The sequence below is a fragment of the Muntiacus reevesi genome, chromosome 2 (assembly GCF_963930625.1).
Source record: "Muntiacus reevesi chromosome 2, mMunRee1.1, whole genome shotgun sequence".
Lineage (NCBI taxonomy): Eukaryota > Metazoa > Chordata > Mammalia > Artiodactyla > Cervidae > Muntiacus > Muntiacus reevesi.
The window spans coordinates 109,883,228-109,902,124 of NC_089250.1; the positions used below are offsets into that span (position 1 = coordinate 109,883,228).

General features: G+C 37.6%; 1 protein-coding gene across 5 annotated transcripts in view; it reads left to right on the forward strand.

Annotated features, from left to right (window-relative positions):
* The window catches only part of KAT6B (lysine acetyltransferase 6B), a 179,975-nt gene that overhangs the window by 126,651 nt on the left and 34,427 nt on the right, over positions 1–18,897 (forward strand). For 3 of the 5 annotated variants that reach the window (XM_065922667.1, XM_065922666.1, XM_065922668.1), the window contains exons 7-13: positions 1,548–1,680; positions 4,603–5,534; positions 6,521–6,642; positions 8,354–8,469; positions 10,437–10,578; positions 13,736–13,897; positions 17,070–17,163. In XM_065922667.1, coding sequence (XP_065778739.1) covers positions 1,548–1,680; positions 4,603–5,534; positions 6,521–6,642; positions 8,354–8,469; positions 10,437–10,578; positions 13,736–13,897; positions 17,070–17,163 — 1,701 coding nt within the window. The remainder of the gene's footprint in view (positions 1–1,547; positions 1,681–4,602; positions 5,535–6,520; positions 6,643–8,353; positions 8,470–10,436; positions 10,579–13,735; positions 13,898–17,069; positions 17,164–18,897) is intronic. The other 2 variants (XM_065922669.1, XM_065922670.1) reach the window with 2 other exon arrangements.

The window sequence follows — 18,897 nt, forward strand, 5'->3', positions numbered from 1 at the left end:
ATGTTTTATTGAGACTTCTCTTAACTGTGTTACAGAAGATCTGGTACTATATTTAAAGATTTTTTAATTTGAATTTGCCAGTGCTCCATTCTGCCTCAGTCTTACTGCTGCCTGTTGCTTTACATTCCAGCTTGCTTCAGTCACATGTATTATACCTGGGTGGTTCCTGAACATAACTGATTTTGCAACCCCATGTTTTTTAAAAAAAAAAAAAAAATTTAACCAACTTTGTCTAGTGAATCTTACAAATAATTCCAATTTTTTCATCAATAATTATTGCCTTAAGATAAATTCCTCAGGGAGGAATTTCTGGATTGAAAGCTATGTCCATGAAAGGTCATGTCAGTTTTCAGGCCAGCCAGCAGTGTATGAGAATACCTGTTTCCCTGTATGATGACCAACACTCACCATTACTATATTTCATTGAATCTAAGACACATATTTTTTAAAAACATTTTAACATCTTTGAAATCAGATGCATCTTGTAGTCGTAAATAGCTTAGATTCAATGCAATACAGTGTTAATATTTAAGTTTTTTACCAGTTAGATAATAGAAAAACATGTCTGATAATTATTTTCTTTAGTGAATTTGAACATTTTTTTGTGTTTGGTTATTGGCTGTAGATCATCTTGTAAAGCACCTGTTTTTATCCGTTGATCGTTTTTCTATTAGGGGTTTTCACCCTTTTCTTACTGATTTGCAGAATCTCTTTATATTTTCATGTAGTCAAATCCATGAATCTTTTTCTTTATGGCTTCAGTCTTAAGTGTCAGTCATGCTTAAGTTATGTAAATAGCCATGTATTTTTCCTGCTTATAACATTTAATTTTGTCACATAATATTCATCTGCCTAGAATTTGTTTATAAAAGATAGGAAGTAATTACTTTCCTTCCAGATAGACATCTATTTGTTCTAGCACCCCTTTCTGAATCATTTCATCCTTTCCCCACTGATTTGAAATATGATCGTTACGATATGCTAAACCGTTGTTCTGGCCTTTTAGTTCTTATCCATTGACCTGCTTCCATATGCCACACTTCAAATTATTGTAACTCCACAGTACTTAAATGTTTTAAGTTTTAATTTAAAAAACTATATGTTAGAATTATAACTTATTTAATATAGAAAATTCCCAAAAAGAGATGATAAAACAAGTATTTTTTTCCTAGAAGTTCCAGTTGATTAAAAATGTTCCGATTGACTTAAAAATGTCTCCCTCAAATCCAAAAATATATAATATTTGACAAGACTGGGTTTTCACATGTGTTTACGTGGTGGAGGGAGGCTTGGTGACATGTTGGGCAAAACCTTATTGGAAGAATTCTCAGATGGGTCAGCCCTCTGCTCTCATCACCTTGACCCTGGGAAAACTGACCTTTAGTGACAGCTTCCTGAGGAGAATGACAAAAGGGAACGATCCACCTTCTAGGGTAAAGTTCTGCATACAGGCATCCTTGGGCAGCTTATTACAGCTGCAGTTTATATTTAATCTCTCTCCTAAAATGAAACATTAAAATATTTTTCTCATATATATATTAATTCAGGGATGTGGATTTGCCAAGTCTGCAGACCAAAGAAAAAGGGAAGAAAACTACTTCATGAGAAAGCTGCACAAATAAAACGACGATATGCAAAACCCATTGGACGACCGAAAAATAAATTAAAGCAACGATTGTTGTAGGTTGAGATCTTATAAAAAAAAATCTTTTATGTTGTGCTTTAAAATACAGTTGATTGTAACCCCCTTAGATCCCATTAACTTTTTAGCATCATTTTTACAAACTCAAGGGATGAGGAATATTTCTTCTTTTGCATAAGCTGTGGAAATCTTTTTGAAAATAACATTTAAAATTACAATTGGCATTTTGAGGTCTTCTGTTGCCAGTATCTGTGATGCTTAGTGACATTTTTCAAGCAGCAGGATAGAAGCAGAATGTAAGAATTGGAAACACTCATTGTGCCTACTTTATTACTGGCTGAGCATTAAAAGAGCTTAATTATATAAATATTTTTATAGGAATTTTTAAAACAAGAAAGGGATTTGTTCATATCTATAATGACTCTCTTTTGTTACCCCAGATAACATTTTAGAAAAATACTCCTTATTTCTGGTGCTAATGTAGTATTATAAATTGTTAAGATCCCTTTTATGAAATAGAAGGTTCTGAGAAATCTGCAAATGACTGTCCTAATGTTTGCCTCCAGAGAGTTAGACAGGACCATTTGGTATGTGTACATGTATACAAACATATAAACAAAATAATATATTTGCAGTAGCACGCAGTTCTATTGGATTGGTCAAAAAATCCATTTGGGTTATTGCATAACATCTTAGGGAAAATCCAGATGATATACTTTTTGGCCAACCCAATGCTATGTTAGCCCCATTTCCTCTAGCCTAGTTGCCATGTGGTTGCCATTAAAGCCAAATAGAACATTTAGCTGGAATTACCGGAGAAGTAGAGAAAAGAGGTGTAATGAGTGTGCCTGTTTGTTTTTTTAACCCGTATAGAATATAGAACTGAATATCAGCATTAGGTAAGGTGTTTTAGAAATGAAATCTGTAGACTTGCATATCTGAAGCAGCTCTGTCAGTAAGACCATTGCCTTTCTCTTTGGGCTTAGTGAAAGGGTCATTGTGATGTAGAAATGAACAGGAACTCTACACACAGTGAACAAACACCAGGTGTCTTACTTGCTTACTCTCCCCTCTCCCTTAGTTTTATCTGAAGCAATTCACTTTATTACCTGCTCTCAGGAAAACAGTATCCTCCTGCACTTTTATCTCCCAAAGGAGAAATAGAAAATGCATGCTCCTTTCTAGAGTGTTTTGTGAAACTTTATGACAATCTTCTAACTGGTGGACATTCTAATATGGAATTTGTGTTAATTTGTAGAGGCAAACATGAAACATATTCATGAATAAAATCTTTTATATTAGCATCACTTGAAGTAGGAATTATGTGTTTTTGCATTCATCCAATGTTAAGCATTGTTCTTGAAATGGGACTGTATCCTCAGGGCCCAATTTAAAAAACCGAATTAGGATATAAACTTTCTAAACAAAGGACACAGCTGAAAATTACATCTGGCACCAATCCTAACTTTTTGTTTGTCCAAAATTGTCCTTTGAGCTTAGGAATTTTTAAGACAGTCTGGGGAGTTTTCCTTTTTACATGCTTTATAAGCGTATTATCCTTTCTGGGCAATCGATTCCAGATACAGTCCAAATGTAACATTCTGATGCAAAACATTTTAGCCTGGATGAGTTGTTTATTGGTGACTCTCACTGTGACACTCGAGATCTCCAGCTCTAACCTGATTTGGCTGACTCGGTGGCGTTGGGCGAAGCTCCTGGCGGTTGAGCTGCTCCAGATGAGCCTTAGTAGCTTGCTCTGTTGACCTACGCCAGCCTCCCCTTTAGGGCAACTGCTGAAATTGTTCATCAAATCTCTATGTACAGGATAACCACTAAACTATGCTCTTCTTTTTGTAATTACTTAAGATATTTTTATAATTTAAGATCATATCATTTTCAGGCTTCCATTTCTTCATTACTAGCCGTCAGCTCAACTGATAATTTTTAAGGTCCGTTCTCGGGCCCCAGCACTGCCATAATTCACATGCACATGTTTCTGTTGTACAAAATTCTGCTGCAAAACGGGTGGCTTTCCAAGCCCTAGCCTGAGGCGGAGGCAGGCAGCTGCCGTTCCTGTAGGCAGCTGTGCTAGCAGTGACCTCCGGTCTCCATTGAGCTCACAGCTGCATGAGCAGAACCAGCCTCACATGAACTGAAATCGCAGTCAGAACCAGTGTGCAAGGACTCTGATGCCAGGTGTCTGATGATGACCATGGTAAATGTGCTGCTTCTCCACCAGACTCTCCATGTCATGTCTGACCTGCTGTAGCTTTTCTTTAACCATTTCTTCAGTTTTTTGCTATTGTTGTCCTTTTTTCAGCAATATTTTATGCTGCAATTAATTGTCTCCTCTACTTAGAGAGTATTATTGGTTATCTTATCATCCTAAGCATAAAATGCTAAGAGGAAGAGGGTATTTTTTTAATGTTTTCTTTAAAAAAAAAAACTAATTTATAGATAATAACTAAATTCTGTTTCTATAGATTTTCCATTTGAGTTAAAATTGCTTCTAACTAGAGATTACATAAGTTTCTTCTTTCACTTTGAGATAATACTTATGACTTACTTCCTTTAATACTTCTTTTAAAAGGCATTTCAGAAAATCATAATTATGTGTAAATGACACAAGGGGTAACATTTTTTTTTAATTATAATGAAACCATTGGGTGATGTTTTAACAAAAATTTTCTTACTCATAATGCCCTTGGGTCCACATGATTCTTCCAGTCCCTGTTGGACAGGCCCTGGGAGAATCATGACTTGCCACCTTAGTGGCTATAACCTGTTCCAGCAGAGAAAAGCACCTCAGTGAAGGCACACACACACAAGCAGGGCGTTAGGGTTGCAATTCAGTTTTTTAAGTTTAAGCCCATTGACTGCATCTAGTTGCTATAAACTTGTGTTAGATACCTTTAATTCTATTATTAAATGCTGATACTATTCTCTAAATTTTTGCCTAGGTCTGTAACCAGTGATGAAGGATCCATGAATGCATTCACAGGAAGGGGGTCACCTGGTAGGGGTCAAAAGACTAAAGTCTGTACCACACCTTCATCCGGTCATGCTGCATCTGGGAAGGACTCAAGCAGCAGATTGGCTGTTACAGACCCCACTCGGCCTGGTGCCACCACCAAAATCACCACCACCTCCACCTACATTTCTGCCTCTACACTTAAAGTTAACAAGAAAACCAAAGGGCTCATTGATGGCCTTACTAAGTTTTTTACACCATCACCTGATGGTCGCAGATCACGAGGTGAAATAATAGACTTTTCAAAGCACTATCGTCCAAGGAAAAAGGTCTCTCAGAAACAGTCATGCACTTCTCATGTGTTGGCTCCAGGTACCACACAAAAGCTAAAACCTCCACTTTCTTCACTCCCACCTCCAACCCCCATCTCTGGTCAGAGCCCCAGCTCACAAAAGTCCAGCACTTCTGTTTCTTCTACCTCTCCCCAGAGTTCTTCCAGCCAGTCCAGCGTGCCCTCCTTTAGCAGTCTTACTAATAACAGCCAGCTGAAGGCACTCTTTGACGGACTCTCTCATATCTATACCACTCAGGGACAGTCTCGCCAAAAGGGACACCCAAGTTATGCACCACCTAAACGTATGCGTCGTAAAACCGAATTCCCTCTCACAGCAAAATCTAAAGCCCATTTCTTTGGAAAAAGAGATATTAGAAGTAGGTTTATTTCTCACTCCTCCTCCTCTAGCTGGGGGATGGCTAGAGGACGTATTTTTAAAGCAATTGCTCACTTCAAGCGAACAACTTTCCTTAAAAAGCACAGGATGCTAGGCAGGTTAAAATATAAAGTGACCCCTCAGATGGGGACCCCCTCACCAGGGAAGGGGAGCTTGACAGACGGAAGGATTAAACCTGATCAGGATGATGGTAAGCAAAAGGTCAAAGCTCCAACCAAACCTGCGTCCCGTCCCTTTCTCCCCAACCCCCGGAAAAAAAAAGAATCAATCAATTACTATTTGTCACATAGGTCTTAGCTATTTCTCTTGTTCTCAACTTCACTTTCATACAGAAGCAGTGAAACTTTGACCTTTTCCTAATGCTGACTAAACCTCCAAAACATTATTTTTTCAACTAATACTCTCCCACTTTTATGATTTACTTCCATTTGTAGTGACACTAGGACCCCCCCAGATGCCGTCATAGCGTTGCTTATGGCTCTGTAGTCCCGCATGAACAGCCACTGTCACGCTTCCGCCACACTGCTCCCCGCGCCGCCTCTCCAGCCGCAGCGCTGTGGCCGCGTGCTGTCCGCGCTTCCAGCAGGGGGGCGTCGGCTCTCGTTTCCCTCTGTCCATTGCTTTCTCATGACAAAGTTCATCCTGCTTCCTTCTCAGCAAAGCCTGATCTGTGATTCTGTGAAGTGTGCTTTTTGGATGTGAGTGTGTCTGTGTGTGTATTCACCTCAGGGAGAAAACTGATTTCATGATTTCATTTAACAAATTGGCCCGTTACATTTGCTATCCTTTATATAAAACAAAAGCCAAGATACGTGTCATTGGGACAGAATGATAGATTTTATTGTCTCCAACATGATCATGGGAATTCTATACCTAGACATTGATACGCCTTCTAATCTTGGTTGAAAACTTTGATTTTGCTTTGTATTGCTCTTACTTTCCCGTGTTTGTTTACTGAAGCTATAAGAAGATGACAGTGATAGTTCAAATAATTTGGGTACGGCAGGGAAAAGGTACTGCTGGATCTATGAGTAGTGCTTAGATGTAAAAGCTTTAAAAAAAAATAAAATTCCCTTATTTGCCCACTGTGCTAATTTGGTGCCATTTTGGTAATTATATGGTGGTTATTCATGATGCAAGTCAGTAAATACACTTTCTGCTGGTTTTAAATGACAGATACGGAAATCAAAATAAGCATCAAACAGGAAAGTACAGATATAAATGTGATTGGAAACAAGGATACCGTTACTGAAGAGGATTTGGATGTTTTCAAGCAGGCCCAGGAACTGTCTTGGGAGGTAAGGCCAGAATACTGCATTCCAGAAACAAAGATAATATATGACTTTTGTGTGTGAAATTAACTGCCTCGATTTTATAAAGAATCCCCTTCAAAACCCTTTGTCGTTCTTTAACTGCTACCATCATTTCTGTTGACTGTACTCAAAAGTACTGACTTTTAGTTGTCTTCACTCTGACAAGTTGGTAATGGCTCAGCTGGTCTCACAAAATAGGCCAGAGTAGCAGTTGTTGAGGCAGATTTTGAAAAATGCTTCTAGGGGTAAAGGAATAGATTTCTGATTATTCTTGCTCAAATTAAGAAAATAGCCCTTTTAAATAGTTCACTGAAAGAAGAAATCACTTTTAAATTGACCAGTGCTTCTTCCAGCACAGATGGCCAGCAATACGAAAAACGTCTCCTGATTTTAACTCCTGGGCATTGGTGAAGACAATATTGTGTTGCATGATCAGTTGTAATTACTTTTATTTTCAATGTCCAGTAATTTCTTTTAAATGATTTCCCTAAGAGAGTAACTCTACTTAGCTTATTTTCACCAAAACATTGAAAGGAAGGGCTGTTGGACTTCTCAGAAACAAATTTATTAATGGATTGTGAGTTTTTCTGTTAGTAGATCACATTTAATAGCCGACTCATTGGAAAAGACTGTGATGCTGAGAAAAATTGAAGGTAAAAGTAGATGAGGGTGTCCTAGGATGAGATGGTTAGATAGCATCACTGACTCAGTGGACATAAATTTGAGCCAACTCTGGGAGATAGTGAAAGACAGGGAAGCCTGGCATGCTGCAGTCTATTGGGTCACAAAGAGTCAGACATGATTTAGCAGCTGAACAAGACCACATTCTCAGAGCATGATATTTATGGATAGATTACCTGCTCTACCTCACTTCCTTTTGTGGGGAGTAGGGGTCTGTCTGAAGGCTCTTGAGCTTTAGTTTTAGTAGAAACCACTTGGACTAAATACTTGTGCTTATTTCTCCTTGAAGGGGCCATTGGATATTTCCATTCCTCATTCTACATTCTTTGTAGTGTTTTTCCCTTTGGCTTTGAAGTCCTTAAATATTACCACTTTGGGAGATTGTATCTGACATTCATATTTAAGCATGATGAACAGCAAGTGATTACCTGAAAGTTACTGCTAAACCTAAAGCCCTTTCTATCCAACCCAGTAACCCTGGCTTTTCCATTCAATAACATTTCTTGGCCATGTCAGGCACTGGGCTAGACCCTGGGAATGTCCCGATGAATGAGGCAGGCAAAGTTCTAACCTCCTGCATGAGAGTAAAAGGAGATGGGTGTCAAACTGCAGACTTCAAATTGATTATTTAATTACAGTTGAGGTAAATATTACTTGGTGGAGAAACAGGAACTGTTAACAGTGTGACAGTGTGTAATAGCCACATCATCTTAGAATTTCCTCAGTTTTAATACATTGTAGCAGATCATTGACTGTTCATAGACCTTTGTATGTTTTAACAGGTACCCATTTTTTCCTATATTGGTAATACTATTTCTTAAAGAGTATTTGTTTATATATGAATATGATGCAAAGTTGACTATTGTTTCACAAGGGCCTATAATTTTTTTTCAACAATATGAAAATTCACAATTATGATTAGCATTGGTAGATTTTCATAGCCACTGGTGAGAGAACCAAAGTGTAAGTGAAGAAATCCTCTTCTGAGACTTCTATTTTGTTTTCTTTCTGACAGAAAATAGAGTGTGAAAGTGGAGTAGAAGACTGTGGCCGGTACCCTTCTGTAATAGAATTTGGGAAATATGAAATCCAAACCTGGTACTCCTCGCCTTACCCACAGGAATATGCAAGGTAATGGAATAGGCCTTTACCTCTACCTATAATGGAATAGGTATACAGCCTTAATGTCTCATATGTAGGAAAGAGCCTTCTAAAACTGAAATTAGGTGATTTGTAAGACATAAATTTTGAGTGTCAGTTTCAGGTGTTTCCAAAACTATTACTTTCATCAGCACCTTCTTACAGTACTCATTGTTCTATACAAACACCTTATACTCGCTAGTTACACCAGTGTTGTAAATTTTGTCTTTTAACTTTCAGTCCATTTTTTCCTCTCTTGATTATTGGGGAAATATTGTTTATGTAAGAAACCAAATCAAGAAAAAAAAATTTAGCCATTTGTAAAGTATTTGGTAGTTTCTTCTTGGTTGCCTTTTTCATTTTCCTAATTAGGCCTGCTAGTTTTATCTCTGATTTCTGGCATTTTATTGTCAAGTATTCTTTTTTTTTTTTTTTTTACATAAATTAGAGCAAAAGACCTGGAGGAGGAATTGGCAACCCACTCCAGTATTCTTGTCTGGAGAATCCCATGTACAGAGGGGCTTGGAGGGCTACAGTCCATAGGGTCGCAAGAGTCAGACACAACTAAAGCAGCTTAGCACTTAGCACACATAGCAAAAAAAAAAAAGGAAATACAGAAGAAAATAGGTGGGAGTGGGTAGCCTTAAGAGATTCTTCCCTAAGCCTTGACTTTTAGAGCCATCTGTGACTGACTTGTTAAAAATGAAGAGAAAATAATGGTACTAGGATTTTCTTTTGTCCTGAACTAAGATTAGCTGTGAAATTGTCTTGAACTAATGTATCTAAAAATGGGCGTTTTGTGAACAGATTTTTTTTCCTTCAGGTATGTCAGGGCATACTTCATTAGTATCTTCTCAAATGCTTTAGCCTGCAAAGTTCGGTAATCACAAATTTACTTTTCTTCTAGAATAGATTTCACCCTTTTCTCTTTCTCATGAGCATCTGCCCAGTCATCTAACTGGAGAAAATGGGGAGGATTTCTAGAAGTTAAGTGGCAAACTAAGAGTCAGGGGTTTTGATTTCTCTTCCCAGTTCACATCGCTCAGCTCCATGTTCCTAAATAGTTTTTGAAAAACACCAAACACCAATGAGCTTTTATGTGTATGGGTAATCACAAGTCATGTTGTTCTGAGAACTTTGGATAAATTTTGTACATGAATCCAAGATTTGAGATTTCTATGGTGAGCCTGTCTAGTTCTCCCCAAAACCCTTCTCCCCATGTTTATATCCCAAAGCCCTTGAGAATGCTTCCAGGCATTCTCTTGTAAATACAAGCAGTGTACACCTAAGCATGACAGGGCGCTGGTTAACAAAATGGTGTCATTTCTGAGGTGGAGAAAAAGCCAGCAGAAGTGAGAAAGTGTCTGTCTAATGTTACTCAGAGTCAGTGGAATTGGTAGGAACAGATAAGGTCATTTGACTTGACTGCATTTAGTGCTTTAGATTGTGTATAACTGATAGTAACCTTAAAGTTACCTCATCCATGAGAAATGGAGACAGCTAAATTCTAGGACTTCCCTGTCTTATAAGTACACAGATCATTTTAAAAATAATGAGTTCACTTCTCTCTGAAAAGATTGTTATCGTCACACCACTGATTATATGTAATATTGAAATCATGACATTAAGTGTGAAATTTGAAAAATATGCATGGATGACAGGATGCCATTGTTTTTAGAGTCATAGTTCCAAGTCTGACAACCTTTTTTCTATAGGACATTTCTAAAGAAAGAGATGATTTGTTCACACAGTAAAGACAGCAAATATTATTAGATTGAAAAGTAAAGTAAAGTTTGTACATTATGTCTACTACTGGCTTTTTCCTTTTTTAAACTACTTCTTTCAAATACTATTATACCACCTTTTTATGGCTTAGAGAGAATTGAACAATGTTTAATATTTCCCCCTGAAAGGAATAACCAATCAGATTATATTCTTTGGTTTTAAACTTTCAACAGATTACCAAAGCTTTACCTGTGTGAATTCTGTCTTAAATATATGAAAAGTAAAAATATTTTATTAAGACACTCAAAGAAATGTGGATGGTTTCATCCTCCAGCAAATGAAATTTACCGAAGGAAAGACCTTTCAGTATTTGAGGTAAGCATGTGTAAATAAAAAACTCCGCATTGGAAACCTAGCGCTTCTAATTGTTGACTGTGTACTGATTTGTTCATAGAAGGTACAAAGTTTATTCAGTTTTGGCACTGAAATTCAGAGTGCTTTTTCAAATATCTCCATATTTTGAAGTGTTGTGCTAACCATGTTAAGCAACCTTTGAGATTGATGATGAATTCCTACTTCATCACATTAACTTTTTTGTCTTCTCCCAAATCCCTGTCTGCACCAGATATATTCACCAGTGAATTTATGATCTCCTTAGCTCTTTGTGAATTCTACTCTCTTTGGCAGGAGAAATTAGCTTTGTTCAGCAGCTCCAGCCAATGTCTGGCAGGTGCTCACTCTTCCAGGGAATTGAGCAGCTGTACATATCTCCTCAATACACAACCACCTGTGTTTCCATCCACTTCTTGGCAGGGTAGATAATCCTTTTGGTGAGACCTCAGCAGATGTTGGGACTCCCTCCCTTCCCAGTCTGGGTCGGTGGCCACCCCTGGAGAACCCTGCTGTTCACAGGAGCCCCTTGTGGCCATGTGTCTGTAATTGCGTGTTCTTGAAGACATTTTGTGTTTTCAGAATTGATTTAGTAGCAGAAGATCTTTACCGGTATATCGTTTCATTGTTTGATCATGTTCTGCTGTCAGTTGCAGGGATCCACTTTAGCTGAGTCACTTGTTCCTTGAGGAGGCCATGCCTTTCTTTCCTGTTATTGCCTATTCACAGGCCTTCTCAATTCTCTCACTCTGGTTGAGCGCTTCCATCACCCTGCCTTATTATCATTTCTGTTACTCATCTCAGTCATTGTGTTCATTCCTGAGTGCTCAGAACAAGCCTTCCCTGCACAACAGATATAATCTCTTTCTCCAAAATAGTTTTACTGTAGGGTTGTCTTTTTCAGAGTTGTTCAGATTAGAAATTTATTATTCTACCCACATTTCTCTATAATTCTGGTCTGTAATGTCTTGTATTAAATTTAATGTAGGGGAGGGTCATGCCTAGGTTTCTCACATGGATCAGGCTCCCTCTCTCAGACAGTGTTGGGCCTACTGTTTTTTCCCAAGACTCACCAGAAAACACATGTATTGTGTCTTAGAATTTTTTGAAGCCCCTCTTCCTGGTTAAATCGGGCTCTTTCGGCACGCTTGAAGGGAGAAGGGTGTTGTTGCCGGGAAGATTTGATATGTGTGTTCTTACTAAACGGGGGGCACAAGCTCTGTCACCCTGGGGCCTGCTTATGTCTCGGGCTGGATGGTTCTTTGGTGTAGGAGGCCTTGTAGGGTGTTCAGCAGCCTCCCTGGCCCGTACCCGCTAAATGCCAGTAGCTCAAACCCCCTCCAGTCAGAATATCCAGACGTAGCCAGTGCCCTTAGAGGACAAAGATCACCCACAGTGAGAACCACTGTGCTAAAGGGAAAGGCAAAAGCCGGTTGCTATCCTGGTGTTCGTCTTGGGATGCTCACGGGCCAGCCCCAACCAGTGGAGACAACAGAGCTGTTCTCAGCTGAAGCTTAATTCATGAATGTCACAAGTTTAACTTAACTGTTGGCTCCTTCCTTGATGCCTTGGAAGCTTTCTTCTAACCAAAATAAAATGAAAATCAGTGTCTCATTGTTTCTCAAAGGACAGAACACATTGTTGGCTTTAAGTAATTGTTAAATAAATCAGCATAACTCTGCCAGAGGGGGTGAACCTCTCATAAATCCAGGAAAAGTCGTCTTGGGGTAAGAGAATCAATCTTGTTAGGCTAATGAGAATGCTCTATTTCAGGGTAGGTACTTTGGGACCATACATAGATAAGAAAGGAAAAATCAGAAGGAGATCTGTAAATTTTTTACTCATAAAAATAACTGAAGGAATTGGATTGGATAAGTGCCAAGGTACCTATTTTAGAATCTGAGTTAATACTAAGAGTATTATTCCCACACAGTATGTGGGAAACTTTTGTGTTTGCAGTGTCCTTAGTAACATAACATAAGTAAATAATAATCACACGTTACTACTTTGCTATCTTTTCTATATCCCTCTTGAAAGCATGTCATATTAGATCTTTCACAACTGGTAAGACTTTTCAGCATTGTCATCTCTCTGTTTTTCTGGTTCAGGGATACATACATCTCTGTCTTTCCTTTTTGTAATATACTACCGTTTTCAAAAGGACCATACTCCCCAAAACTTCCTTTAATTAAAGAGAGAATTGTATCCTCTGTGCCCGTTGCCCATATTTGATCATGTTGCCATGTGTGGGACCTAGGTATCATCCAAGGGAAATGATTATATGAAGTCTAAAAATAATCTGTGCATTATGAGAACCGGTATGGTCCACAGGAGACTCAAGAACGATCAAGTTCATTGTCAAAGAGCTCTGGTTAGCAAATATCCATTTCCCATAAGAAAAGTGCTAGGGAAATTCTTCTTGAATCTGCTGTGCTTTCTGTTTTCAACAAGTAACTACATTTGATCAACGAAATTGGCATCTGTGCCTCGCCTCCTGTCTGTAACCATCAGTGTCACAGCTTGACTCTTTTACTTTGAGAAGTAGACTGTCGTCATGGTAGTTACTGTGGGTTAAAATTCATCTCACTTTCTCTAAGTGTTCCCAACATAGGAATTTTATCTTTTCCAATTAAATAATGCTTGGGATAAAACCAAAATGGAAGCCTCTTTTGCGAATTCACATTTCTGAGGAGTCAGAATAATACAGTTTATTTTATGTGAAGCCCTTTGGAAACAACATAAAGTTTCACTTAACTCAAGCAGCATTTTGATTGGTTTACATTTCTTTAATTCAAGTTTACTTGGTTCAAACAGAGAAGGCATGCCTAATCATTTTTTAGTTATAATAAATAGTAAATAAAAATTACTCCTTTGTTACCAATGTGTGGCCTTTCTTCAGGAAGTGTAAAGAGAAATTTAAGCTACCTTAAATTTATCCCAATTTAAGGAGAAAAGGTGGAATTCTGATTTGCCAAATGACAGCTATTTTCTGGTAAACTTTCTTGGTTAATGGAGTGTGTTAATTGTTTAGTTTGGGATTTGAAAAAAAATTATATGCTTTCCAAAATACCATATAAAAGAAACAGTTTTATATTGAGTGGTATTTTTATGTTAAATAATGTTGTCTGTTTCTCTTTGCTAGGTTGATGGGAATATGAGCAAAATTTATTGCCAAAACCTTTGCTTGTTAGCCAAGCTCTTCCTGGACCACAAAACATTGTATTATGATGTCGAGCCATTCCTTTTTTATGTCCTTACAAAAAATGATGAAAAGGGCTGTCATCTGGTTGGATACTTCTCTAAGGTAAAACAAGAGCCAGTATGACCTTCATTTTCTTTTTCAGGATGTTTTTGGTAGAGTCCAATTCTTCAAACAGGGCCTTTTTATGACTCTAATTTGAATAAATGACATGTTTCTGAAAAGCTCAGATTCTTATTCAGAGCTCATTAAGAAAACACACACACAAAAACCATAAGCATTGTGCCTAGGAAGTGTGTAAAAGACCTCAGCACTGTTTGCTGTGTTGACCGTCAGCATTCATGTAATGTTATAATTGCTGCCTTGCAGACCACCTAGCATCTTTCATTTTCTAAATGTTAAGCTTAGTTCCCCTTTCCCCCTAAGTGGTATCAACATGAAGGTTTCAGTATAATGTAGCATTTAAAAGATAATTCTGTTTTCTCCTTGTTGCATTCCCTCTGTGGTCATCAGTAATCTCAGTGAGTTGGAACATTGGCATTTGGACAGTTAAGTTGATATAATGGCTGGTTTTACTCTTTCGTCTCTTACTCTCTGCTCTATTGTTTTAAGATCTAAAGTAGCCTCAGTCTTAGAAAGTCCAGGTATCTCCGGCTGTTAACATAGGGAAGCCCTTGACATATTGAGTGCCTATAGTTTGTCTTTTTCATGTGGTTCAGAGCAGTTCTCTCACATTCTTCTGTTCAAAGGCTTCTGAGATACATTAACTCATATGCAATAAAAGGAATCTGAGTTTGGAGATATTTATCAGGCTAACCTTAAATTTTCTTAGGTAGCTAGGAAATAGTTTAATATGCCAGAATGGTAATTATAAGATTTCTCGGGCAGAATATAAATGCTCCAAATCCTATAGCTTATTTATTTTATGATATATGTTTACATATTAGGTGATAAGTGAATTCCAATTAATCTACTGTTGCATAATGGAATGCCTAATGGAATTGCCGTTTTCATGGAAGGTCAAAGCTTGGCATACAGAAGTTTTTCTAAATTTAAAAAACAACCCAGAGACCATAAACAAAAATAGGAATAAGTGACAGCAGTCATGGGAAACAGCCTCAACATTTTAATCCATGTATTTGATAAAGCTCTAAAATGAAAAAGAAAACTGTTAACTTTTATAGGTTACAGATGATAGAGAATTAATACAAGGGAAAGCAATAACTAGGAAATTTATATAATTTATAGAACACTTTACCTTCTGTATAGATGTGTCCAAGGAATTTAAAAGAATTTTTAATTTTTTCTCCAAAGAATTAAAAAGAATAATGGTCATGACTGTCCTTTCTGTTTGAAAATGGCGTTTCTCTAAATCTATGTGCATTTTAAAACAGATAGTGATGCTTATTGACATTGTCCTGCCTTATGTTGAGCTGACCTCTGGGTCTTCGGTTCACAGTAACTCTGGGGGTTTGAGTCTTCTCTTTGTCACAGGGCGCCCAACATTTTTATTTGCGTGAATGCTCAGTCCTGTCCGACTCTTTTCGACCCCATGAACTATAGGGTGCCAGGCTCTGCTATCCATGGAATTTTCCAGGCAACAGTACTGGAGTGGGTTGCCATTTTCTTCTCCTAACATTTTACTTAGAACAAGCTAAACTTTTTTCATTTTGTCCCTATTTCTTTTATAGTATGGCAGCAACTACCGTCATGTCTTACCATACTCGGAATATTAAAATATCCTTTGCAAGTGCAGTAAAACAAAAATTAATCTAAAAAGCAGCTATGTTAAAAGACTTAAGCCATATTCTAACATGTCAGTTGGAGTTTGAAGGACTGTGGCCCTTTGGGATTAAACCAAATTCTAGATGTTATAGCCAAAGAATGGCCAAGATGACCTAGAAAATAGAAAAATTTAGTGTAAATCATTACATGCATATATCTTTCTAAGCATGTAATAGATGACTCAAAGCAGGAAGGAAAGAGGGAGCAGTTGTTTAGAATTTAGCTGTGGTAACATGTGTTTAAAGGCAGGGGGCGAGGATGGGGGGAAAGGACCACTTATGGGTTAGATTTCCAAAAATATCATACAGGAAAAAATAGTTTGAAATAAAGAAAAGACTTGTGTCAAGGATGAATCCTTTAACTCAGAGTACACCTCTTTTTAGAGACAGTGACCCGTTTGTCTGACTTTGCAAGACAGACTAATTATTTGAATCTTTGCCATGGATATACACATCCAGTGATGGGGCCATCCAGTTTCTTAGGAAAATTGACACACATTATTTCTTACTCCTCATTTCTTGGAGACTCCACAGACAGCTTCAAATGTGCTAAAGTCGGGAGCACATCTTTTTCACAAAGAAATCTTTAATTCTGCCATGTAGTGCTTTTTCCTCCACCATTTCCTGTGATCTTTCAAATAGGTTCATTAAAGATCTGGGTGTTCCAAAGTAATTCTTTGATGTGGTTAGTACCATTTGTGGTTAATCTAATTTGTGGTTTATAGTTGGCCAGAGCATTCACAACCTCAAAAGCCTTTTCCAGATCTTCTCTGTGTAGGTTTTGGCGGCTTCTATGTACCGTGAAGAAAATGTTGCTGCTCTGATGCCATAGCCCATGAAAATTGCAAATTTTCCCTGAACTACAAGAACCATTTCCACTATATTCTCTTCAGTCTTCTTCCTGGTTTCAGACTGTTGGTAATATGTTGGCCTCAGTTTGGTTTGGAGGCTTGGGGATTTCTTGTTGCTGTTGTCTTTTTGTTTGTTGTCCTTCTTTGAAATATAGATTATTTCTCCAGCATTTTACTTTGACTGTTTATTCATAAGAGAAATGTATTTGTGCAAGTCTACCCACACAGGCACTGTTTTAGTTTCACTGTGGCCTTTAACAAGGCAATCTTAACTGATCCTGCTGCGTGACTCTCTGAATCTGCCCCCACTCCCCCTGCCCATCTCCCAGGTTGTTTGAGCATAGAAAACCTTTCTTCCATACTGTGCTGTTTCATTTGACTCACATTTCCTTGGATTCTTTATTCATATTTCATGGTGCTGACTTTCAAGAATAAAGATATAATTGAGAGGCATGCCTGGAGTGCGTAGTTTGTTGTTAGCTGATAGTTTGATTGATTAAGATGGCCGAGTTATTCTGCTTGATCCTGACCTAACACGTCGGCTCACCTTAGTGGACCGTGGTATATGGACAGAGGCAGGTGCAGGGAATTGCCCACTTTAGCAGTGCTCTGACATACTTGATCTGTTTCTCCTTCCCTCAGGAAAAACTTTGCCAGCAGAAGTATAATGTCTCCTGCATAATGATCATGCCCCAGCACCAAAGGCAAGGATTTGGACGGTTTCTCATTGATTTCAGTAAGTGAAATACTTTACTTATTTTCATGATCCAGGGAGCTGATGGCTATTAAAGGAGAGTAGTACATAAAACTTTATTTAACCTACTTTGTTGTTTTTATCAATAGATAATGGGTTTTCTACTTATATTTACATAGGTTAGAAAACCTTCCTCAAGAGAAAAATGTATTGCTGCTCACTATTGTACTCTAGGAAATTGAGACCCCATCTCTCGCAGTGTCACCAGCTCACAAAACCATTACCCTGAATGAACCGGCAGAATTACATTCCATTCTGTGAGGCTCATGCTCATTAGCACCAAAAGAGGCAATTATTTGTGATTAAAGCCAGAGGAAGTGTTATTTAAAAGGATTTTCAGCTTTCTGAAATTCTGCCTATAATCTTGTGCAGTACAGAGCAGAAACGGAGGGGGGTTTCTATTTAGAAAAACAATTCTTTAGGTAGCCTATCCTTGGAGCCTCTCTAGTAGAAATAAATATCTTGTTTTGTCAATTTCCCTTGTCTATTATGGAAATTACTATGGAAATGTTTGTATTTAAAGATTGCCCAAGTAATACTTTTTATACACATTTGTATCTGCTGAGTGTCCTCGATGAAAATCTGATTGCTACTTTAAAGTATGCATAAAATAATGTTTAAAGAAAATTGGTCGTTTTTTCCTCCTTTGTTTATATTAGATTGGATGTGTAAATACAGTATTAAAGCTGTATTTGGAAATTTGATTCAAAATATCCAGATAACAGGAAGACCAGGTATCTCATGATAGTAATCACTTCTGACCATGTGAAAATCTGTCACTAGGAACTGTGTGCTTCTTCATTACCAGAGTTTAAACTGAAAGAAGGAAAACACAGCAAATCATGTAATCTTCATAAGGTACATCAGATGCAAAACCAAAATGTAAATATACTCAAGGAAAATCATGAAGCAATGTGTTGAGTGTAAATCTATATTATTAGATGTTGAAATATGAAAGTTTGGGTGTAAAATATAACTATATAGCAGTGTTGGACTGATTTGTATAATTTATTAACATCGAAAGATAGTATTCTTCTTTGAAGTATTTTAATTGATTTAAATTTTCAGATGATATTTCTAGTCATTAATTAATTACCTTAGTCTTACTCTTCTTTCTTGATCTAGTTATCCCATGAAAGGTCATCTTACCAGAAGTTCACCATTTTATTTTTCCATCCCAGTTGTAATGTGTTCTACAGGCAAATCCAATTGTTTTATTTTGGAATTTTTTGTGACCACTGTTCACAAGTTGTTCCTAATAATTTTTGGTATGCCTCGCAGCCACTTGAGCCTTAAATTTTGGATAGTATTTGCATGCTTACAGAGTAAGGCACACTGTTTAGTTCAGTATTCCTGATCTTCCAACAGTTAGTTCAAGCCTCTCTTTGTGGCTTTTTCATGTATTATGTTGTATATTAACCTCCATTTCCTCAAATACTCTGAGCAGGTTCCCATATTTCCATTGTCTGTTTAGAGCCTTCCTTAAATGGCCACTTCCTCCTTTTCTAGCCTCAGTCTATTCAAAATCCTACCCATTGTTAAGAACTGGCTCAAGAACCTCCTTTTTATTTTTTTCTTAATGGAGGATAATTGCTTTACAATGTTGTGTTAGTTTCTGCTGCACAACCACATAAATCAGCTGTAAGTATACATATATGCCCTCCCTTTTGAGCCTCCGCCTCTTCTTTTTGATCCCATCTCCCAGAGTTACATCGT